Here is a 24,935-nt window from a genome sequence, read left to right on the forward strand (position 1 = left end):
CCAATCCACCTAACCTACACATCTTTGGACACTAAGGGACAATTAGCATGGCCAATCCACCTAAACTTCACATCTTTGGACACTAAGGGACAATTTAGCACAGCCAATACCCCTAACCCGTACATCTTTGGACTGTGGGAGGAAACCGGAGTACCCAGAGGAAACCCACGCAGATTTAGGAAGAATGTGTAGAGTCCACACAGACAGGAATTGAACCCAGGACTCTGGAAGTGTGAGACTTCAATGCTAACCACTCTGCCACTGGTACATAGTGAGTTGAAATCTGAGAGGCACTGCCTGTAAGGGCGGTGGAAGCAGATTCAATGGGAACTTTCCAAAGTGAGTTGGAGAAAAAGATGAGGCAGAATGGGGGCTGAGATAGGTGAGGGGTGAGGGAATGGGAGTGGGTGGTAGTGGGTGGGGAGTGGGGTCTGTGTTGGTGGGTGGGTGAGGGGCTGTGTGGGTGGGTGAAGGGGTGTGGGGGGGGGTAGGTGGGTGAGTGGGTGAAGGGGTGGCTGGAAGAGGGGTGAGCGGTGGGTGGGTGAGTGGTGGTGGGGTTGGGGGGTGGCCGTGTGCGTGGGCGAGTGGGTGGCTGGGTGAGAGGTGGGTGGGTGGGTGAGTGGGGGTGGGGGGTGGGAGTGGGGGCTGGCTTGGTGAGGGATGGGTGGGTGGGTGAGTGGGTGAGGGGTGGCTGGGTGAGGGATGGGTGGATGGGTGGGTGAGTGGGTGAGGGGTGGGGGTGGGGGCTGGTTGTGTGGGTTGGTGAATGGGTGAGGGGGTGGTTGTTTGAGGGGTGAGGGGTGGGTGAGTGGGTGACTGGGGGTGGGGGTGGGGGCTGGCTGTGTTGGTGGGTGAGTGGGTGAGGGGGAGGGGGTGGGGGGTGGGGGCGTTGCTGTGTGGGTGGGTGAGGGGGTGGTGGGTGAATGGGTGAGGGGGTGAGGGGCTGGGGATGGGGGCTGACTGCGTGGGCGAGGGGATGGGGTGGGGGTTGGGTGGGGGGAGCGTGTGGGTGAGGGGGGGTGGCTGGGTGTGTGGGTGAGGGGGAGGGGATGGGGATGGGGGGCTGGCTGTGTGGGTGGGTGAGTGGGTGAGGGGTGGGTGAGGTATGAGGGGTGGGCTGCAGGGAAGAGACAGAGGAATTGGGATCCAGTCGATGGGGGTAAGCGGTGCGCCAATTCTCAACTCTGGTGAAGCGAACATGTTGTTGTTCGATTTGGTAAAACGAAGAACAAACATACTCAGGAAACTGTGTTTGACAAATATCAGAGAACAGAGGATGAGTTACAGCCAGACTGTCTGCCAAAGGCTGTCTAATGAGGGAAAAATTCATCTAAACAATAATTTTCCAGTGAAGAATCTGTCCCATGTCCAACTCAAACTGGCGGGGACACAGCGAGCCCGTTATAGTCAGAGGAGGTTGCCCAGTAATGCCACTGGATTAATAATGCAGAAACCAGGGGTAATGTTCTGGGGAATCAGGTTGGAATCCCACCAGGGGAGATACTGAAATTGAATTAAAAGTCTAATGGTGACTCTGAAACTGTTGCTGATTCTCTTCAAAACCCGTCTAGTTAACAGTGGGTTAACACTGCTCCCTCACAGCTCCAGGGACCCAGGTTCGATTCCCAGCTCGGGTCACTGTCTGTGCGGAGTCTGCACGTTCTCCTCGTGTCTGTGTGGGTTTCCTCCGGCTGCTCTGGTTTCCTCCCACAGTCTGAAAGGTGCTGGTTAGGATGCATTGATTATAGAATCCCTGACAGCGCAGAAGGAGGCCATTCGGCCCATCGAGTCTGCACCCCCCCCCCACACACACACAAAACCCACCCAGGCCATAACCCCTCATATTTACCCTGCTAATCCCCTGACACTAGGGTTAATTTAGTATGGCCAATCAACCTAATCTGCGCATCTTTCAGACTGTGGGAGGAAACCGGAGCACCCAGAGGAAACCCACGCAGACACAGGAAGAATGTGCAAACTCCATACAGACAGTGACCCAAGCCGGGAATCGAACCTGGGTCCCTGGCGCTGTGAGGCAGCAGTGCTAACCCACTGTGCCACCCATTAGCCTTGCTAAATTCTCCCTCTGTGTACCTGAACAGGCGCCGGAGTGTGGGGATTTTCACAGTAACTTCATTGCAGTGTTAACGCAAGGCTTACTTGTGACACTAAGAAATAAACTTTAAAAAAAACCTTAATGTCCTTTAGGGAAGGAAATCTGCTGTCCTTACCCTGGTCTGGCCTACATGCGACTGCAGACAAACAGCAATATGGTTGACTCGTAACTGACCCTCTGAAATAGCCTCGTGACAGACACAGGCTCAGCTAGGGATGGACCCTCATGTCCCTGAGTGAATATATAAAAGAAATCTCGGAAAGCAATGCTTTACATGGAAAAGTAGGTCATCAACAGACCGCTGATATTGGGCATCCAAGTGTTACATTTCCTGGACACTGTCCTTCTCTCGTTCTCCACCCCCCCCCCCAACCCCAACAAACCCCTCCCATTGCCCTCTCTTAATTGCCAAGATTATCCCAGTCCTTCTCCACGCGTGGTCCTGGGGGACACACTACTGGAGAAGGCAGAGAAAGATTCGTCCAACAGTCAGTCGGGAAATGGAGAGAGAGAGAGAAAGAGAGAGAGAATCAGTTACCAAACTGTTTAAAATCATGCAAGTTTTATAGAATCATAGAATCCACAGTGCGGAAGGCGCCATTTGGCCCATTGAGCTGCACCGATAACAATCTCACCCAGGCTCTATCCCAGTAACCCACATATTTACTGATCCCCCGACACTAAGGGTCAGCACGGCCAATCCACCTAATCCCATGCGTAGAACCATAGAACATTACAGCTCAGAAACAGGCCTTTTGGCCCTTCTTGTCTGTGCCGAACCATTTTTCTGCCTAATCCCACTGACCTGCACCTGGACCATATCCCTCCACACCCCCTCATCCATGAACCCGTCCAAGTTTTTTTTAAATGTTAAAAGTGACTCCGCATTTACCACTTTATCCGGCAGCTCATTCCACTCTCCCACCACTCTCTGTGTGAAGAAGCCCCCCCTAATATTCCCTTTAAACTTTTCCCCCTTCACCCTTAACCCATGCCCTCTGGTTTTTTTCTCCCCTAGCCTCAGTGGAAAAAGCCTGCTTGCATTCACTCTATCGATACCCATCATAATCTTATACACCTCTATCAAATCTCCCCTCATTCTTCTACGCTCCAGGGAATAAAGTCCTAACCTATTCAACCTTTCTCTGTAAGTCGGTTCCTCAAGTCCCAGCAGCATCCTTGTGAATCTTCTCGGCACTCTTTCAACCTTATTAATATCCTTCCTGTAACTAGGTGACCAGAACTGCACACAATACTCTAAATTCAGCCTCACCAATGTCTTATAGAACCTCACCATAACATTCCAACTCTTATACTCAATACTTTGATTTATAAAGGCCAATGTACCAAAAGCACTCTTTATGACCCTATCTACCTGTGACGCCACTTTTAGGGAATTATGTATCTGTATTCCCAGATCCCTCTGTTCTACTACACTCTTCAGTGTCCTACCATTTATTTTGTATGTTCTACCTTGGTTTGTCCTTCCAAAGTGTAATACCTCACACTTGTCTGCATTAAACTCCATCTGCCATTTTCCAGCCCATTTTTCTAGCTGGTCCAAATCCCTCTGCAAGCTTTGAAAACCTTCCTCAGTGTCCACTACACCTCCAATCTTTGTATCATCAGCAAATTTGCTGATCCATTCTTATCATCCAGATCATGGAGAGACCATGGAGAGCATCTTTGGAGTGTGGGAGGAAACCCACGCAGACACAGGAAGAACATGCAAACTCCACACAGAAAGAGCGGCATAGTGGTGCAGTGGTTAGCACTGCTGCCTCACAGCGCCAGGGACCCAGGTTCGATTCCTGGCTTGGGTCACTGTCTGTGCGGAGTCTGCACGTTCTCCCCATGTCTGCGTGGGTTTCCTCCGCGTGCTCCGTTTCCTCCCACAGTCCGAAAGACGTGCTGGTTAGGGTGCATTGGCTGTGCTAAATTCTCCCTCAGTGTAACCCAACAGGCGCTGGAGTGTGGCGGCTGGGGGATTTTCACAGTAACATAATTGCATTGTTAATGTAAACCTTACTGGTGACACTAATAAATAAACTTAAAAAAATACATTCTTCCGAAACCGGAATTGAATCCGGGTCCCTGGCGCTGTGAGGCAGCTGTGCTAACCACTGTGCCACCGTGTTTAAGATTAGATTAAGAAAGATCAACTTCTTTTATGGCTGAAAAGTTGATAAGTTGAGGGCGTAGTGAACACCAAGAGAAGCAGAGTTGAATTTTTTTATCCACTACATGATTCGGAGTTTGAATTCAGTGTACGTTTGGCTGTAATGTTTGATCTGCTTTGTGACACTTTTGTCTGATGTGAGTTTCTCTTGTTTTATTCCAGTCCGTTCAGTTAGACTTAATAGCAATGAGTAACGTTGATGGGGATTTGCGAGGATTATTCTGGTATTTGTGGAATAAGGTGAGTAACCAGAACAGTAAAACCATTACGAGATGTATTTTACATTCCCCTCCCTGCCTGGGTGGTTAAACCGCTCCTTCAGGTTGTGTGTGTGGGAATATGGAGACCATCCGCTACCTTCACCATTCATTCCCTTGCACCCCCCGCCCCAGCAGCACTGCGGCAACCTCCTTCTTCAACAGCACTGTCCAAACTCGGGAACCTTCCAAGGAAATGGCAGGAAAGTGAGGAACGTCCTTTGGATCAGCCACAATTCTACTGAATGGCAGGCACGAGGGGCTGAATGGCCTATTCCCATTTCTTATGGTCTTATGGAGCTTTACCACTGAGAAAGACAACGGCCCAGAAGGCACATGGTCGAGATGTCCGTTTTTGCTTTAGACATTGGCTCTAGATTGAACTCTAGGCCCAGAGTGTCAGACAAAGTGTTACCAACCAGTGATCCGGGTTCAATTCTAGCCTCGGGTCACTGTGTGGAGTTTGCACATTCTCCCCATGTCTGCCTGGGTTTCCTCCGTGTGCTCCAGTTTCCTCCCACACTCCAAAGATGTGCAGGTTAGACGGATTGGCCATGGTAAATTGCCCCTCAGTGTCCCAAAATGTGTGGTTTAGATGGATTGGCCATGTCTAATTGCCCCTTATTGCTGAAAGATGTGCAGGTTAGGCGGATTGGCCATGCTAAATGGGGCAGGAGTAGGCCTGGGTCAGGTGCTCTGTTGGAGAGTTGGCGCAGACTCGATAGGCCGAATGGCCTCTTTCCACACTGTAGGAATTCTATAATTCATTTGGTTAAATTTAAGGAATCTGCAACATCCGCCTGGCATCCTCAGGACAGGAGGGAAATAATGACATGAGTCGCTCGAAGCTGATGATTGGGGAAGAGTGTCAGGATTGGGGATCACAGCTGTCAACCTCAGGTCAACTTCCAAAGGCCGAGAACTAACTCCAATCGTTGATCATTTTCACAGCTTGGGACCTGAGCTGGCCGGGAGAAGTCGTGTCGATCGGGCTCGACCAGTTGTCTGGGACTGAGGGAAAGGTCTCACGCCGGCTCCATCCAGCTGCGAGTTACCAGCGACCAGGGGTGTCCACCCCCGGAGCCCCCCTGCCTGCCCTGACTTACCACAACATCAATGGATAGCAAGAGGAGGCCAGACACTGGGAAACCGAGATCACAATCTCCAGCGGAGGGTCAGGGGAAATCCCGTCTGGGGGTCAACCTGGAAGGAACAACATTGCCTGGACTGGGAGTGAGTGTCATCACTACCTCCTCATTAATTTGGACTTAGTTGTTTCAGAGTTAGATTTAAAAGCAGAACCATGAAAAGAATCAATGCAGAATCAAGAAGGAACTTAGTTTTTGATTTGATTTGATTTATTATTGTCACACGTACTGGGATACAGTGAAAAGTATTGTCTCTTGCGTGCTATACAGACAAAGCATACTGTACATAGAGTACATAGGGGAGGACTAGGCCTGATGGGCTGAATGGCCTTGATTCCACAGAACCTTGCAGCACAGAAGGAGGCCAATCAGCCCATCACTGCTGTACCTGCCCAGTGAAACACCAATCCCATTCCCCACAACCTTTGAATTGATTTATTATTGTCACACGTATTGCGATGCAGTGGAGAGTACTGTTTCTTTGTGCGCTTTACAGACAAAGCATAACGTTCATAGAGTACATAGAGGAGAATGAAAGGAGAGGGTGCAGAATGTAGTGTTACAGTCATAGCTAGGGTGTAGAGAAAGATCAACTTAATGCGAGGTAGGTCCATTCAAAAGCCTGGTGACAGCAGCACACTGTTCTTGTGTCAGTTGGTACGTGACCTCTGACTTTTGTACCTTTCTCCCGACAAAACAAGGTGGAAGAGAGAATGTCCGGGATGGGTGGCGTCCTTGATTATACTAACTGCTTTCCTGAGGCAACAGGAAGTGTAGACAGAGTCAATGACGGGAGGAGGGTTTGATTGACAGATTAGGTTACATTCACAACCCTTTGTAATTTCTTAGAAACATAAAATCCCTGCAATGCAGAAGGAGGCCATTCGATCCATCGAGTCTGCACCGACCACAATCCCACCTAGGCCCTCCCCCCATAACCCCGTGCATTTATCTTAGCTAGTCCTCCTGACACTAAGGGGCAATTTATCACGGCCAATCCACACTTAACCAGCACGTCTTTCAGGCTGTGGGGGGAAAACCGGGGAGGAGACCCACGCAGACACGGGGAGAACGCGCAGACTCTGCACAGACAGTGACCCAAGCCGAGAATTGAACCTGGGTCTCTAACACTGTGAGGCAGCAGTGCTAACCACTGTGCTACCATGCTGTCTAAGATTCTTGTGATCTTAGGTCATCCCTGCACTTATTATACAGTCTGTTGACACTTTACACATACTGATTGTTCTGAGCTGCTCACACTTATATCTGTTAGCACTTGTGATTACCTGTAAAGACTTGTTGTTCAGTTGGCCTACACTGTACTGTACGGTCTGTACTTTACTGCAGGAACTCTTGATAACCTGCGAGTATTGGGCTATCGTTACTCCACCTGTGTACTCTGTGCCTACACACCTGGCTCCACTCCACCTGAAGAAGGAGCAGCGCTCCGAAAGCTGTGATTTCAAACAGACCTGTCGGACTATAATCAGGTGTCGTAGATCTCTCACTCCACCCCGGTCCAACACCAGCGTCTCCACCTTGTAGTTATTGTCAGACGCATGGGCTGTAGGGCCTTTCCCGCACTGTAGCGGTGGCACAGTGGGTTAGCACTGCTGCCTCACAGCGCCAGGGACCCGGGTTCGATTCTGGCCTCGGGTCACTGTCTGTGTGGAGCTTGCACATTCTCCCCGTGTCTGCTTCGGTTTCCTCCCACACTCCAAAGATGTGTGGGTTAGGTGGATTAGTCATGCTAAATTGGCCCTTAATGTCAGGAAGACTAGCTAGGGTAAATGCATGGGGTTATGGAGATAGAGCCTGGGTGGGATTGTGGTCGGTGCAGACTCAATGGGCTGAATGGCCTCCTTTTGCATTGTTACTTGGATTGGCCGTGCTAAATTGCCCCTTAGTATCCAAAGATATGCAGATTAGGTGGATTGGCCATGCTAAATTGCCCCTTAGTATCCAAAGATGTGCAGATTAGGTGGATTGGCCATGCTACATTGCCCCTTAGTATCCAAAGATGTGTAGGTTAGGTGGATTGGCCATGCTACATTGCCCCTTAGTTTCCAAAGATGTGCAGATTAGGTGGATTGGCCATGCTACATTGCCCCTTAGTATCCAAAGATGTGCAGATTAGGTGGATTGGCCATGCTACATTGCCCCTTAGTATCCAAAGATGTGTAGGTTAGGTGGATTGGCCATGCTACATTGCCCCTTAGTATCCAAAGATGTGCAGATTAGGTGGATTGGCCATGCTACATTGCCCCTTAGTATCCAAAGATGTGTAGGTTAGGTGGATTGGCCATGCTACATTGCCCCTTAGTGTCCAAAAATGTGCAGATCATGTGGATTGGCCATGCTAAATTGCCCTTAGTGTCCTAAAATGTGCAGATTAGGTGGATTGGCCATGGTAAATTGTCCCTTAGTGTAAAGCAGGTTAGCTAGGGCAAATGCATGATGTTATGGGGATAGGGCCTGGGTGGGATTGTGGTTGGTGCAAACTTGATGGGCCAAATGGCCTCCTTCTGCACTGTAGCAATTCTATGTATCATGGGTGGGATTTTATGACCTCGCTCGAGCCAGACCGGAAAGTCCCGCCTGAATCAATGGGGATTTCCGTTGTCTGCCCCTCATCTGCTCCGATTCTGCAGCGAGCGGGTGGGTGTATGCGCATGGGTGTGTTACGTTGTCAGGTGGTCAGCAGAGCTGTGGTTAACCTGACACTGGAGATTGGCGTCGCTCACAGTGTGACATCACAGTGTCAGAGAGCAGTCTAGAAGGTCAGCGGTTAGCCTGCGTCATGGACCCAGTGCCGTGCAAGACCAGACTGAGCGTCGTAAATAGTGAAAGACTCGGCAAGATAAATAACCCACTAATCACAGCCCTGACTAAACCAGGAACCAGCAAGGACACTTAAAATAGCTGGTGGAGGAGGCCATTCAGTCCATCGAGTCTAAGCCCCCCCCCCAATCAGAAAGATCTTCACTTTTGTTATTCATTCCTCGGACGCGGGCTGGGCCAGCATTTATTGCCCATCCCTAGTTACCCTTGGAGGGCAGTTGAGAGTCAACCACATTGCTGTGGCTCTGGAGTCACATGTAGGCCAGACCGAGTAAGGACGGCAGATTTCCTTCCCTAAAGGACATTATTTAGTTGACTTTATTTATTTATTAGTGTCACAAGTAAGGCTTACATTAACGCTGCAATGAAGTTGCTGTGAAAATCCCTCAGTCGCCACACTCCGGCACCTGTTCGGGTACCAAGTGGCCTACTTCTGCTGCTATGTCTTAAGGTCTTATGGTCTAATAAATAAAGTTTTGCTTTCATTTTAGATCCACTCCCTCTCCGGGGTGGAGAATTCCAAAGATTCTGAGTGAAGAAATTTCTCCGTGTCTCAATCCAAGATGGCCACCTGAGAGTGTGAGGCCACTGTTCCGTTTAAATTTGAGATTTAAGAGTCATTCTTACTGTAACAATTCAAAGTGGTTATGTATTCCAATTAAAGACATCTTTAAGTCAAAGGTATTCTCTTGTTTCTGCCTCCACAGGCTCAGTCAATGATTTCTGGCCTTTTTGCCAGCTCATGTGAAGCTGTCACTCTTAAGCCGGGGAGGGAAGGAGAATGCAGTGAGTCAGTTGAATCTCCACCTAGGGTGTGCCTCCTCATATCAGGAGGCAGCTGCAGTCATGGGAAGGGGTTATGACGGCCAAAGAAAACACTTCGGAAGGACAGGGAAAGTTGTTGTCCCTGCACAATCCAAGCTCACCCGATGTCTGTAACCAATCCAATGCTACTGTGACTGAGTTAGCTTCTTGCATAGAATCACTACAGTGCAGAAGGGGGCCATTCTGCCCATCGGGCTTACACCAACCACAATCCCACCCCGGCCCTATCCCCATAACCCAACCTATTTACCCTACTAACCCCCTGACATTAAGGAGCAACTTAGCATGGCCAATCCACCTAACCCGCACATCTTTGGACACTTATGGGCAACTTAGCATGGCCAATCCACCTAACCTACACATCTTTGGACACTAAGGGACAACTTAGTATGACCAATCCACCTAACATGCACATCTTTTACACTGTGGGAGGAAACCGGAACACCCAGAGGAAACCCATGCAGACACGGGGAGAACGTGCAGACTCCACACAGACAGTGACCCAAGCCAGAAATTGAGCCTGGGTCCCTGGCACTGTGAGGCAGCAGTGCTAACCACTGTGCCACTGTACCACCCCTTCCCCTACTCTAACCTTGCCCTACTCTGTAACCAATCCAAATAGTCCTGTGATTGAGTTAGCTCATCGAATAGAATCCCTACAGTGCAGAAGGGGGCCATTCTGTCCATCGGGCCTACTCCGACCACAATCCCACCCAGGCCCTATCCCCATAACCCCACGCATTTACCCTGGTGGTCCCCCTGATACTAAGGGGCAATTTAGCACGGCCAATCCACCTAACCTGCACATAGATTCATAGAGCGCAGAAGAGGGCCTTTGGCCCATCAAGTCCTTACCAACATATCAGAAACACCTGAACTCCTACCTAATCCCATCTGCCTCCACTTGGCCTATATCCCTGAATGTTAGTCTGAGGATTCGGGGTAGGCCATTTAGGACGGAGGTGAGGAGACATTTCTTCACCCAACGAGTGGTGAGCTTGTGGAATTCATTACCTCAGGAAGTAGTTGATGCCAAAACATTGAATGTGTTCAAGAGGCGGCTGGATAGAGCACCTGGGGCAAATGGGATCGAAGGTTATGGGGAGAAAGCAGGATTAGGCTATTGAGTTGGAAGATCAGCCAAGATTGTGATGAATGGGGGAGCAGGCTCGAAGGGCCCAATGGCCTCCTCCTGCTCCTATCTTTGATGCTTCTATATTATGATGTGCTAAGTGCCATCTTTGGAGTGTGGGAGGAATCCGGGGCACCTGGAGGAAAATCCATGCAGACATGGGGAGAACATGCAAACTCCACACAGACAGTGACTGAAACGGGAATCGAACCTGGGTCCCTGGTGCTGTGAGGTAGCAGTGCTAACCCACTGTGCCACCCAAAATCCCAGGGGTCCAGGCAGCTGAAGGCACCAATGGCGGTGAGATAAAAATCACGGGTGTGTCAGAAATCTGGGACGGCGGGGCTGGAGGAGGTTACAGAGGGGAGACTGGGGGGAGAGTGGGGGTCAAACAGATTCTGATGGCGAGAAAACGGGTGACCTCATGCTGGTTTCTTCGACAGGCACGAGTCGGATATTTGGTCTCTCGCGCTGTTTTCCCAGATCTCCCCACTGATGGCGGGCGTGGTGAGGGGGTACGGTCGCGCCCATCTTCAGAATTTTATCTCTGAGATCGGTGTTGGGAGCAGCGCGGCTCACACACAGACTGGTGTCAGGGAGACAATTACATTCCAGTTAAACTGGGGAGAGGGATGGAGTTGGTGCCCCCCCCCGCCCCAGGGATTGGGCAACTGGAAACACTGGCTGCAATCTTGTGTGAATATTTAACCGGAGGGAGTCTCTGTCCCAGATTCCGGCAGGTTCAGGGTGAGTGGGCAAATTCTGCAGGTTCAAGCTGCCTCATTATAATTCAGGTTTCAATAAACCATCTGGACACTGCCCATCTGCCTCTCTGCTTTCTGTGTCAGTGTTTCTGTGTCTATCTGTGTGTGCGCCTGTGTATCTATGTGTGTCGATCTGTGTGTGTTTGTGTGTGTGAGTTTTGCATACATGTCTCTGTGTTTGCCTATGCATGTGTCTGTGTGTGTGTGTTTCTCTGTGTGTCTACGTGTCTGTGCCTGTATGTGTATGTGTGTGAGTGCATGTGTGTTTGTGTGTGAATCTGTGTGTGTGTGTTTGTGAGCATGTGAGAGTGAACGTGTGTGAGTGTGCATGTGTGTGTGAGAGTGCGTGTGTGTGTGTGTGTGTGCGTGCGTGTGTGCGTGTATGTGAGTGTGTCTGTGTGTGAGTGTGAGAGTGCGTGTGTGTGAGTGAGTGCGTGTGTGTGTGAGAGTGTGTCTGTGTGTGAGTGTGAGAGTGCGAGTGTGTGTGTGTGTGTGTGTCTGTGAGTGCGTGTGTGTGCATGCGTGCGTGTGTGTGGGTATGTGAGTGTGAGTGCGTGTGTGTGTGTGTGTATGTGAGTGCGTGTGTGTGCGTGCGTGCGTGTGTGTGTATCTGTGTGTGAGTGTGAGAGTGCCTGTGTGTGAGTGTGAGAGTGCGAGTGTATGTGTGTGAGTGCGTGTGTGTGTGTGTGAGTGTGTGTGTGTGTGTGAGTGTGTGTGTGTGTGTGAGTGTGAGAGTCAATTGGTTATAGCAGCCAACCTGTCTCAATAAAACCAAATTACTGCGGATGCTGGAATCGGAAACCAAAAGAGAAAATGCTGGAAGATCTCAGCAGGTCTGGCAGCGTCTGTGAGAAAAAAGAGCTAATGTTTCATTCAGTTATAGAGATTTATAACATGGAAACACCTAACCCACACATCTTTTGGACTATGGGAGGAAACCAGAGCACCCGGAGGAAACCCACGCAGACATGAGGAGAACGTGTAAACTCCACACAGACAGTGACCCAAGCCGGGAATCGAACCCAGGTCGCTGGAGCTGTGAAGCAGCAGTGCTAACCACCGTGCCACCTCTATTTGGCCCATATCCCTCTATACCCACCTTACCCACGTAACTGTCCAAATGCTTTTTAAAATCAAAGTTATACCCGCCTCTACTACAGCCTCTCATTCCAGACACTCACCACCCTCTGTGTGTGAAAAAATTGCCCCTCTGGACCCTTTTGTATCTCTCTCCTCTCACCTTAAACCTGTGCCCTCTAGTTTTAGACTCTCCTATCTTTGGGAAAAGATATTGACTATCTAGCTGATCTGTGACCCTCGAGAAAACCCTTTGTCAAAGCTAAAAGGCGTAGTTATTTATACTGCAGAGGGAATGAAAGATGAGTCATAGCCACAAAAACCAGGGGAAAGGCTGCTAATGGCAGCCCATAGAGAGAATAGAAAAATACACTCACCTGATGAAGGAGCGGCGCTCCTAAAGCTCGTGATACCAAATAAACCTGTTGGGCTTTAACCCGGCATTGAGAGACTTCTTACCACAGAGAGGATAGGGGATGTGAATGGCCAAACGGCAGAGAAGGTGAAATTAGAGGATGAAGATGTGGGGGCGGGAGATGGGTGGGAGAGAGGTAAAATTGAGGGGAAGGGGGAAGCAAAAGGGGCAGAAAAGGGGAGGATGAAATAAGGGGGGTGGGGAGAAAGAAAAATAAAGAAAGACAGTAAAGAAATAAAAGTTGGAGAACGGAACCAATCTATCTGATTATCCAGCAGGGTGAAACCACTTACGGCAGCAACTTCCTCAATCAGCAATGTCTGTTTTTTATCATCATCGAGGATTTCGAACGTTCAGCGTCCCTCACTGTATATTCTAAAATATCCTATCACAGATTCGTACAGGGCAGAAAAGGCCCTTCAGCCCATCGAGTCTGGACTGATACTAACTACCACTAAAAGCCCATTTTCCTGCACTTGTCCCATACCCCTGAATGTTCGGATATTTCAAGTGCCCATCCAAATATTTTTTAAAGGTTTCTGATCTCCATTACCTTCCCGGGCAGCGCATTCCAGATTCCCACCATCCTCTGAGTGGAAATCCCCTCTGAGTCTCCCGCTGCTCTATCCTAAAACTCTGCTCCCTCATAATAGACCCCTCAACCCAGGGGAACAGCTGCTCCCCACTCACCCTGTCCATTCCCCTCATAACCTTACACACCTCAATCATCTCCCGTTCCCCCGCTCCTCCCAGCCTTCTCTGCTCCAGAGAAAACAATCCCACTCTATCCAGTCTCTCCTTATGGCTCAAGTGCTCCATCCCAGGTGAACCTCCTCTATACCCCCTCCAGTGCTATCAGGGGAACAGCTGCTCCCCACCTCACCCTGTCCGTTCCCCTCATAAAGTTACACCCCTCAATCATATTCCCCCCCACCCCCAGGGCAGGGGTGAAACCATAACTGGGGGAGGGAGCTGGCCCTTTGCACTGGGGGTGCGCTGATTACTGCGGTTATGGTTTGCCAAGTCAGGTAAAGGAATAGGGTAACTAAGGAGGTCATTTTAAGTTTATTGATTAGTATCACAAGAAGCCTTACATTAACACTGCAATGAAGTAACTGTGAAAATCCCCCAGTTGCCACACTTTGGCGCCTGTTCAGGTACACTGAGGGAGAATTTAGTATGGCCAATATGGCTAACCAGACTATTGAAGGAAATCGGAGCACCTAGAAGAAACTCTCGCAGACACGGGGAGAACGTGCAGACTCTGCACAGCAGGTGACCCAAGCCAGGAATCGAACCTGGGTCCCTGGTGCTGTGAGGCAGCAGTGCTAACCCACTGTGCCACCGTGCCGCACTAACCAAGGGGTTTTCTTTATTGAGGGGTTTTATTGACTTGTTCAGCCTCACAGGTCTCCCCCGCCTCCATCCAGTGTTCCAACTATACCCTATCCATGGCGGCACAGTGGTTAGCACTGCTGCCTCACAGCACCCAGGACCCGGGTTCAATTCCCGGCTCGGGACACTGTCTGTGTGGAGTCTGCACATTCTCCCCATGTCTGCGTGGGTTTCCTCCGGGTGCTCTGGTTGCCCCCCAACAGTCCAAAAGACGGTGCAGATTAGGTGCATTAGCCGTGCTAAATTCTCCCTCAGTGTACCCGAACAGGCGCCGGAGTGTGGCAACTGGGGGATTTTCACAGTAACTTCATTGCAGTGTTAATGCCAGTCTACTTGTGACGCTAATAAATAAACTTTATTAAACTTATATCGACTTGCTCACTCTCTCCCCACCCAGCCCAGTGTCGTAGCATAGAATCTTACAGTGCAGAAGGAGTCCATTCAGCCCATCGAGTCTGCACTGACCACAATCCCACCCAGCACCTATCACCGTAACCCCACATATTTACCCTGCTAATCCCACTGACATTAGGATCAAATTAGCATGGCCAATCAACCTAATCTGCACATCTTTGGACTGTGGGAGGAAACCAGAGCATCCGGAGGAAACTCGAACAGACACAGGGAGAATGTGCAGACACCGACAGTGACCTGAGGCCGGAATTGAGCCCAGATCCCTGGCACTGTAAGGCAGCAGCGCTAACCACTGTCCAGTGTGCTGTCCCATACTTCTTTAATTAAACAAATGATGCATTTATTCTGGTTATTCTGTCAACAATTCTCCAGAAGTGATAAATAAAGAGGGGACAGTAAACCACGGACTCTGGGAAAGATTCCAGGGATGTTTGATGTTTCTCAGATGTTGGAGACTCCCCAGTCTCCTTGGCAGTGTTTCAGAGAGCCTGGAATCCATTCACCCTGTCCCTGGGGGATATCACACTCTTTCCTTCTACGAGTGTGACTCAGTTTTTCACACTTGATTTCCTACATTCTAGTAAAGACCAGTTACTGGGAACAGGATGGCCACTCATTGCTTTGGGGCTTTTGAGGCTGGAATTTTTCAGTTCAAATCTTGTGGCATCAAGTCCAGGGGTCGCAGGGGCAGGGAGGGGTGGTATGGGACTGGTCACTTTTCCCAAACTTACCGCAGCCTCTATCCTTCTAGAACTTTCCCAGTTATTACAGATACACCATACAGTATTCTTAAGAAAGCCCCACCAACACCTCTGCTCTCTCAGAAGACTAAGGAAACTTGGCATGTCCGTTACGACTCTCACCAACTTTTACAGATGCACCATAGAAAGCATTCTTTCTGGTTGTATCACAGCTTGGTCTGGGCTCCTGCTCTGCCCAAGACCGCAAGGAACTACAAAAGGTCGTGAATCCATCACACAAACCAGCCTCCCATCCATTGACTCTGTCTACACTTCCTGCTGTCTTGGCAAAGCAGTCAGTATAACTAAGGACCCCCATGCAACCCGGACATTCTCTCTTTCACCTTCTTCCTTCGGGAAAAAGATACAAAAGTCTGAAGTCACGAACCGACCGACTCAAGAACAGCTTCTTCCCTGCTGCTGTCAGACTTTTGAATGGACCCACCTCGCACTAAGTTGATCTTTCTCTACGCCCTAGCTGTGGCTGTAACACTACATTCTGCACTCTCTCCTTTCCCTCTCCACTATCCTACCATCGGTATGCCTTGTCTGTATAGTGCGCAAGAGACAATACTTGGAGAAAGTTGAGGTTAAGGGGAGACCTGATAGAAGTCTACAAGACTATGAGGAGCAAGGACAGAGTGGATAGTCAGAAGCTTTTTCCCCAGGGTGGAAGAGTCAATTACTAGGGGGGCACAGGTTTAAGGTGCGGGGGGCAAGGTTTAAAGGAGACGTACGAGGCAAGCTTTTTATGATGTGGATATGCTGGCGTTGGACTGGGAAAGCTAGTGAGTTTACTATCAAATAAATTGGTTGGACTTAAACCTGGTGTTGTCAGACTTTTTACCGCAAGCTTTTTACACAGTGGATAGTGGGTGCCTGGAACTCGCTGGTGGGGGAGGTAATGGAGGCAGATATTTAGCGACTTCTAAGGGGCATCTTAACAAATACTTGAATAGGATGGGAATAAAGGGATATAGGCCCCGGAAAGGTAGAGGGTTTTAGTTCAGCCGAGCACCATGGTTGGTGCAGGCTTGGAAGGGCTGAAGGGCCTGTTCCTGTGCTGTAATTTCCTTTGTTCTTTGCTCTTTGTTCAGGTCTTATCCACATAACCCTTGGTTCCCTCACTGGTTAAAAATCTGGCCATCCCAGACTTGGTCGAGAGGTTCAAAATCATGACAGAGTGGATGGGGCAGAACTGTTCGCGTTGGTGGAAGGACGGAGAATGAGAGGGGCACAGATTTAAGGTCATCAGAAAAGGAAGCAATGGAGACACGAGGATAAACTTTCTCGCACAGCGAGTGTTACGATACCGGTTGATGTTGTAACTGAACAGGAAGATCCCAGAATGGAACCCAACTCAAAAGAGCAGAACTTTTACTTTATGTACAAAATGTGGCGGAACAGAGTCGTAAGACTGTGATGGGCTGAAGGGCCTTTTCTGTGCTGTAGGCCCCTATGCCTGCCAATTACATTTAACCACAAGAAAAATATGTTCCTTAAATATGAAAGATTTGACTATAATACAATATTTCTTCAGTTCCACTAACTTTCACAACAGGGTAACAGAGGTTACAAAATATATCTTACACTATAAACATCTCAGTCAATACAAAGTCCCTCTAACCCAACAGGCTAACTGTGGTCAGACACCCCACTCTTCAACCCAGGCAGATACCACTCAATGGATGTTCTGTGGAGTTCTCCTCAGATTCCCCGCCAATGATTGTCACATGAATGTCTCCAAACTCCACTCTCAAAAAGACATGCTTTAAAATCTTCTTTCAAGCTGTTTTCATCGACGATTCGCCTCAGACCTGGACTCCAGCAAGCAGCGGATATCCCTGTTCATCCATGGTTTCTGGCTGGGGAACACACGGATTTCCTTCTTTGGCACACAGTCTTCTGCACACACACTAATGAAGTCAGTTATTGTAGTGCCATACTCGTTCAGGCTTGTACTCAGTACTGTTCAGGAGAATAAAATTCTAACAGGACTAGACGGGACAGATGCAGGGAGGATGTTCCCGATGGTGGGGGGAGTCCAGAGCCAAGGATCACAGTCTGAGGATTCGGGATAGACCATTTAGGACGGAGGTGAGGAGACATTTCTTCACCGAAAAAGTGGTGAGCCTGTGGAATTCAGGGAGTAGTTGATGCCAAAACATTGAATGTATTCGAGAGGCGGCTGGATATAGCACTTGGGGCGAATGGGATCAAAGGTTATGGGGAGAAAGCAGGATTAGGCTATTGAGTTGGATGATCAGCCATGATGGTGGTGAATGGAGGAGCAGGCTCGAAGGGCCAAATGGCCTCCTCCTGCTCCTATCTTCTGTGAATCTAACTGAAGTTTTGCCCTTTCCTTCACAAAAGCAGTAAATTCAGAGAATCCCCACAGTGCAGAAGGAGGGCTTTTGGCCCCTTGAGTCTGCACCGATTCTCTGACAGAGCACCTTCACGAGGCCTGCCCCCCCACCCCCGCTCCACCCCCACACATTCCTCATGGCTATTATTCCAACCCACACATCATTGGACACTAAGGGGCAATTTAGCATGGTCAATCCACCTAACCTGCACATTTTTGAACACTAAGGGACAATTTAGCATGGCCAATTCTCCTAATCTGCACATCTTGGGATACTAAGGGGCAATTTAACGTGGCCAATCCATCTAACTTGGACATCTGTAGAGTGTGGGAGGAAACCAGAGCACCTGAAGGGAACCCACGCGCACACGGGGAGAATGTGCAAACTCCACACAGACAGTCACCGGAGACCAGAATTGAATCCAGGTCCCTGGCACTGTGAGGCAGCAGCGCTAACCCGCTGTGCCGCTCTAAATAAACTAAACACCACATTTCTAATATCCAACTACCATAGCTCACCGCTGCCTCCTGACACAAGCGGTTTGGGGTCTGGAATGTTCCGCCTGGGAGTGCGTTGGAGGCAGGTTCAATCGAGGCATTCGAGAGGGTGTTAGATGGTTATTTGAAATGAAACAAAGTGCAGGGGTGCGGGTGCGGGGGGGTAAAGGCAGGGGAACGGCACTAAGTCATGATGCCAGTTTGGAGAGCCGGGCAAATACGATGAGCCGAATGGCCTCCTTCTGCACCAGAGCAACCCTGTGAGGTTTACCCAAGTGGGAGTGTGAGGAAATATTCCGGTGGGTGAGTGAGCCTGTCTCAAAAATTAGTGGCGAGGGGATCTCCCCATTGCTTCTGTGGGAGAGTGTGGCCCTCTGGTGGGCATGAAAAATATCACCGATATTTTCTGCTGCCATCGGGCTTTTAAATGGGTTTGAATGGGATGGCAAGATGGCACAGTGGTTAGCACTGCTGCCTCACAGCGCCAGGGACCCGGCTTCGATTTCCAGCTTGCATCACTGTCTGTGTGGAGTTCTTCCCTGTGTCTGCAGGGTTTCCTCCAGGTGCTCCGGTTTCCTCCCACAGTCCAAAGATGTGCAGATTAGATGGAGTGGCCGTGCTAAATTCCCCTTTAGTGTCAGGGGGACTAGCTACGGTAAATGCATGGGGCTATGGGAATGGGTTCTGGATGGGATTGTGGTCAGTGCAGACTTGATGGACCAAATGGCCTCCTTCTGCACTGTAGCATTCTATGATTCTATATCTCACCTTAAGTTGATCTTTCTCTACACCCTAGCTATGACTGTAACACTACATTCTGCACTCTCTCCTTTCCTTCCCTATGAACTGTATGCTTTGTCTCTATAACATAAGAACATAAGAAATAGGAGCAGGAGTAGGCCATCTAGCCCTTCGAGCCTGCCCCGCCATTCAATAAGATCATGGCTGATCTGTCGTGGCTCAGTTCCACTTTCCCGCCTTCTCCCCATAACCCTTAATCCCCTTGCCTATCAAAAACCTCTCAACCCGCGTCTTAAATAACGCAAGAAGCAATACTTTCCACTGTATCCCAGTACACATGACAATAATAAATCAAATCAAGTTAAAAAACTCTACCCCCAACCCCAAGATGGAGCTTTTATATATGTGATTATATGGATTGACCATGGTAAATGGATGGGGTTATGGGGAAAGGACCTGGGTAAGGTGCTCTGTTGGAGAGTTGCTGCAGACTTGATGGGCTGAATGGCCTGATTCCCTAATTTAATTGAATTTTGGGAAGTTACCATTGAATCTGCTTCTAGCAACCTTTCAGGGAGCTTGGCAACCCTGATTGATTAGCATGTAGAAGTGGTTTAATGCATTGCTTTCATTAAATCAGAAACTAAATGAGAAACAGAAACTCTTGCATTCTGATGGCCTGTCCCTTTAAATGGGATTAGGAGGCTACCACGTGATGAGGAGCCGGCGGAGGAAGCACGTGACCTCACACCGGTGACGTCACCGCGTCTGCAACGCCTGTTCGGTTGTCGTTACCGCGCCCGGATAGGCGGATTCTGTGACGTCACCACGCCGGGAGCGTAGGTTGTGTCGACGTCACCGCGCCCAAAGTGGTTGGTTCTGTAACGTCACCGCGCCAGGAGCGCAGGTTGTGTTGACGTCACCGCGCCGGGAGCGCAGGTTTAGCCGACGTCACGGGCAGTGAGCAGTTTGGGAGCCGGGCGCCATGGTGGAGAAGGAAGAAGCGGTGATCAGCGAGGAGGAGGCGGCTCAGTATGACCGCCAGATCCGCTTGTGGGGGCTTGAGGCCCAGAAACGGTAACTCTGAGCGGGGGGCTTAGTGCAGCCGCGACCCGGTTCCGGCCGCACCGACGGCGACGTGAGGATGGCGTGAGGCAATTAAAGGGGCAGGCGCCCGTTATTAGTATGCCGATTGATAGGGACTGAAAATTAAAGGGGCAGGCAGATTGGAGATGCCAAAGGTGTGCAGGTTAGAGGAAATTGGCCATGGTGAGTTGCCCCTTAGTGTCAGGGGGAATAACAGGGTAAATATGGGGAGGGTTACGGGGATGGGTGGGATTGTGGTCAGTACAGGTTTGATGGACTGAATGGCCTCTGCACTGTAGGGATTCTATTAATTTGCTGGTTGATATATGTTGTAAACTAAAGGGGCAGACAAATGGACCTTTTATTAATTTGCCAACCGATATTTTTGAAAATCAAAGAGGCAGACATTGGGACATACTGATTTGCTGGTTTATATACTGTTACGATCCAGCAGGTGGTCATTGTCACACTGACTGAAAAGGGAATCTTGGCAGACATATCACAACTCTTTTTTTTCTGTCTTCTGACCATGAGACAATAAATCTGCCAAATTCAGAAGCCACAAATTCCACCAATGCTTTTTATTTAGCATTTTAAATTAAAACATTATGAACGTAAAAAGAAACCTGAGCACACAAGATTACATACACCCAGTTAAATGTAGTCTTACAAATCTTTCCCCCCTAAAGACTTCCTACTTGCCAGACTCCCAAGTTGACATCTTTTAGGTAACAATTCCCCACAGATGTTCAAATACAAAAATCCAGCCTAGCTCGGGTCACTGTCTGTGTGGAGTTTGTACATTCTCCTTGTGCCGGCGTGGGTTTCCTCCAGGTACTCCAGTTTCCTCCCACAGTCCAAAGATGTGCTGGTTAGGTTGATTGGCCATGCTAAGGAATTGTCCCTTAGTGTGCAGGGATACGTAGGTTAGAGGGATTAGTGGGTACAATATGCAGGGATATGGGGATAAGGCCTGGGTGGGATTGTGTTCGGTGCGGACACGATGGGCCGAAGGGCCTCTTTCTGCACTGTAGGGTTCTATGAAAGTAAATCCATTGGCACTGGGACAAGGCATCCACTGGGAAAGAACTTTAAACTTGAAGGAAACGCTGCTGTTCCTTTAGTGAGACAAAGTACACAAACTCTTAGTGATGGCACAGTGGTTAGCACTGCTACCTGATAGCGCCAGGGACCTGCTTTTGACTCCCAGCTCGGGTCATTGTCTTTCTGGAGACTGCACATTCCCCCTGTGTCTGCGTGGGTTTCCTCTGGGTGCTCCGGTTTCCTCCCACAGTCCAAAGATGTGCAGGTTACGTTGGTTGTTTATGCTAAATTGCCCCTTAGTGTCGAGGGGACTAGAATCATAGAATCCTTAGAGTGTAGAAGGAGGCCATTTGGCCCATTGAGTCTGCACTGACCACAATCCCACCCATCTGTTTTCCCATAGTCTTTTTTACCCTGCTAATCCCTCTGACACTAAGGGACAATTTAGCATAGCCAATTCACCTAACCTGCACATCTTTGGACTGTGGGAGGAGCACCCGGAGGAAACTCGTGCAAATACGAGGAGAATGTACAATCTCCACACAGACAGTGACCCAAGCTGGGAATCGAGCCTGGGTCCCTGGTGCCCTGAGGCAGCAGTGCTAACCACTATACACCCGATAGGGTTAGGGGGATAGGGCCTGGGTGGGATTATGGTTAGTACAGTTGATGGGCTGAATGACATCTTCCCGCACTAAAGGGATTTGATGTTTCACTTCCACTCTGCTGTGGAACTTCAAACACCAGACAGCTTTTTGCCTGACTGATGCTTCTCTGGCTTGGCTGGAAGGTTGCTGCAGGTCTTTTCCCATCACGGATCAACAAGCCAGGCATAGACAGGCATAATCAGAAGCTTTTTCCCAGGGTGGAAGTGTCAATTACAAGGAGGCACAGGTGCAAGGTGGGAAGGGAAAAGTTTAAGGGAGATGTGTGGGGAAGTCTTTCACGCAGAGATTGATGGATGCCTGGAACTCGCTGCCAGAGGCCATGGTGGAAGCAGGCACATTATCAACATTTAGGAGGCATCTGGATGGGTTCATGAATAGAGAGGAAATAGAGGGATATAGACTGAGTAAGGACAGAAGGTTTTCTTAGTTTAGTTAGCATCATGAGCGACACGGGCTTGTCAGGCAGAAGGGCCTGTTCCTGTGCTGTACTTTTAGTTTGATTTATTAATTAGTGTCACAAGTAGGCTTACATTAAAATATTGATTTATTAGTCACAAGCAAAGCTTATATTAACACTGCAGTGAAGTTACTGTGAAATTCCTCTAGTCGCCACGCTCTGGCACCTGCTCGGGTCAATGCACCCTAATCAGCACGTCTTTCAGACTTTGAGAGGAAACCCATGCAGACATGGGGAGAACATGCAGATTCCACATAGACAGTGACCCAAGCAGGAATCGAACCTGGATCCCTGATGCTGTGAGGCAGCAGTACATGCCACACTGTTCTTTGAGGTCTCACGTGGCCACTCCAAACACAGCCCTCAACATCTCTCCTTAAGTATTCTTCTGTTACTTTCACTTTTGATTTCAAAGAGGATCATTAGCCCCTCTTTGAAATGAATTTCCCCTGAATCTTCCTTGTTTTCCCTGCTCCCCCTTTCTCTTCTCTGCCACCGCCCCTCCCCCCTTCTACTTTTGGATCAAATAAAATTTAAGAGCGTTGCCTGATTAAAAAAACTTTTTATTTCCCGTTGAAATTTAATTGAAAACCACAAATCCTTACTTATCTACTAAGGCAAATTTTTACCCACTTCTTATTTACTTGTAGAACATTCACTTGCCGTCCTTATTTCAAACGCCTACATTCCTTTGATGCACTAATCCTTGCAGACAGTCTGTCCCCAGCTTAATTAAATTACGTTCACACACAGACACACAAGCCTGCTTCAAAGAATAACAAAATAAACTTCAAAATATTAAAATTATTACCATCTCTTGTTACTTTGAAAATAAAGGCACAGGAAACTGTTACTAATTTGCTGCTTGATGTGTAGAAATAAAGGAGCAAGCACAAGGAATCTTTTATTAATTTACTGACCAATAGTTCTGGAAATTAAAGGGAGAGACATTGACTTAAGCTGCTGCTTTATACATTGGCCATCCCAAGCTTTTTATAAATGTGTACAACTGTTCCTCAGATTTTCTATACGATGATAATTTATCTGTTGATATATGCATTTATGGGACATTGCTGTGCAAACGGTGGCACAGTGGTTAACACTGCTGCTTCACAGCACCAGGGACCCAGCTTGGGTCACTGTCTGTGCAGAGTCTGCACGTTCTCCCCGTGTCTGCATGGGTTTCCTCTGGGCGCTCAGGCTTCCTCCCACAATCTGAAAGTCATGCTGGTTAGGGTGCATTGACCTGAACAGGCACCAGAGTGTGGCAACTAGGGAAATTTCACAGTAGCTTCATTGTAGTGTTAATGTTGGCCTTACTTATGACTAATACATTTTAAAAAACAGTGCCTGTGTCCTTTCTCTGTATTTCAAAGGTAATTCATTGTTTAACAAGCACTTTAGGATGTTCTCTGGATGTGAAAGGTGCAATAGGTGTGGAAGATTTTCTTCAAGTTAATGATAAGATGTTATACCCACAATCTGTCAGTTTTTCTCCGTTGTGAATGCCCTGGGTGTATTTGTGTAATTTTTCATCTTGCTACCCTCCTCCAAAATATTGGCATGCATTTCTGATGAGGAGGATGGGGCATGGGTTCTGTGTCCTGTCCAGAAGATATCTGCTCTGGCAGCACAGCACAGCGCCTTGTCTAACAAAAATTTGAGCAGATAGAAATGTGTTTTCTACGTTTGCTCTGTCAAGCCCTTTCATTGTTTTAAGGACCAGGGCGACATGGTGGCGCAGTAGTTAGCACTGCTGCCTCACAGCAGTGAGGGTTCAGTTCCGGCCTTGGGTCACTGTTTGTGAGGAATTTGCATGTTCTCCCCGTGTCTGCATGGGCTTTCTCCAGGTGCTCTGGTTTCTTCCCACAGTCCAAAGAAGTGTTGATTAGGGTGCATTGGCCGTGCTAAATTGCCCCTTAGTGCCGCGGTGATTACTGCCGAGGCGCTAGAATTGCGGTCTGTGAGTCACATATAGGCCAGACCAGGTGAAGACAGCGGAGGACCAGAACGGTCCACAATGTTACGATGCGGTCGGAGCATTTTGACAGGAATTGTGGACAGGAGTGAAAGTGTTTTTCTCTGATGAGGAGAGCTGGCCTCGTGTGAATGAACCGTTTTGCTGTTTTGCAGGCTGCGGGGCTCTCGGGTGCTGCTGGTGGGGTTGAAGGGACTGGGAGCTGAAGTGGCCAAAAATCTTATCCTGGCCGGAGTGAAAGCGCTGACTCTCCTGGACCATCGACAGGTATAACAATGACTGATTTGTTGGGGGGGGGAGAGAACGGGGTAGGGGGGAGGGAAAGGGGGGAAGGGGTGTGGGGTAATAGGGGACAGGGGAACGAGGGTGGGGGAATGAACAGGGGAGGGGGGGTGATATTTAGTTGGTGCTCTAAGTTTCCTATTAAGCAGCAGGCACTGAGTTTGAAACATTTTAGTTTCTGACTGCATCTGTTGGGTTTTGCTAAAGTCCCAGATTAAATCTTTGACCAGGGTTTGATTCCACCTATCCTGGTGGACTAGCACTGCTGTGGAAATTAACAGCAATACTGTGCTTTCTCCGACAATTCAATTAAAGATTTGATTTATTATTGTCACATGTATTAGCGTGCAGTGAAGAGTATTGTTTCTTGTGCGTTTTACAGACAATGCATACTGTTCATAGAGAAGGAAAGGAGTGAGTGCTGAATGTAATGTTATATTCATAGCTAGGGTGTAGAAAAAGATCAACTTAATGCGAGGTGGGTTCATTCAAAAGTCTGATGGCAGCAGGGAA

At 48.9% G+C, this 24,935-nt stretch overlaps 2 protein-coding genes across 3 annotated transcripts in view; both read left to right on the forward strand.

The window, feature by feature from the left end:
• LOC145362248 (uncharacterized) overlaps window positions 1–16,466 on the forward strand; it is a 41,115-nt gene extending 24,649 nt beyond the window's left edge. The window contains exons 6-8 of one of the 2 annotated variants that reach the window (XM_080218322.1): window positions 4,458–4,535; window positions 5,504–5,785; window positions 16,401–16,466. The gene's annotated coding sequence lies outside the window, so the exon portion shown is untranslated. Of the gene's footprint in view, window positions 1–4,457; window positions 4,536–5,503; window positions 6,304–16,400 lie in introns of those variants that run through there. The other variant, XM_080218321.1, reaches the window with a different exon arrangement.
• A 3,380-nt stretch (window positions 16,467–19,846) lies between these two features.
• Window positions 19,847–24,935, forward strand: part of sae1 (SUMO1 activating enzyme subunit 1) — a 125,865-nt gene continuing 120,776 nt past the window's right edge. Inside the window, exons 1-2 of the mRNA XM_080218142.1 lie at window positions 19,847–19,984; window positions 24,296–24,407. Of these exons, the coding sequence (XP_080074268.1) occupies window positions 19,893–19,984; window positions 24,296–24,407 (204 nt within the window). The 5' untranslated portion in view covers window positions 19,847–19,892. The remainder of the gene's footprint in view (window positions 19,985–24,295; window positions 24,408–24,935) is intronic.

Source organism: Carcharhinus amblyrhynchos, unplaced genomic scaffold (assembly GCF_965287045.1).
Source record: "Carcharhinus amblyrhynchos unplaced genomic scaffold, sCarAmb.v2.hapA scaffold_37, whole genome shotgun sequence".
Classification (NCBI taxonomy): Eukaryota; Metazoa; Chordata; class Chondrichthyes; order Carcharhiniformes; family Carcharhinidae; genus Carcharhinus; species Carcharhinus amblyrhynchos.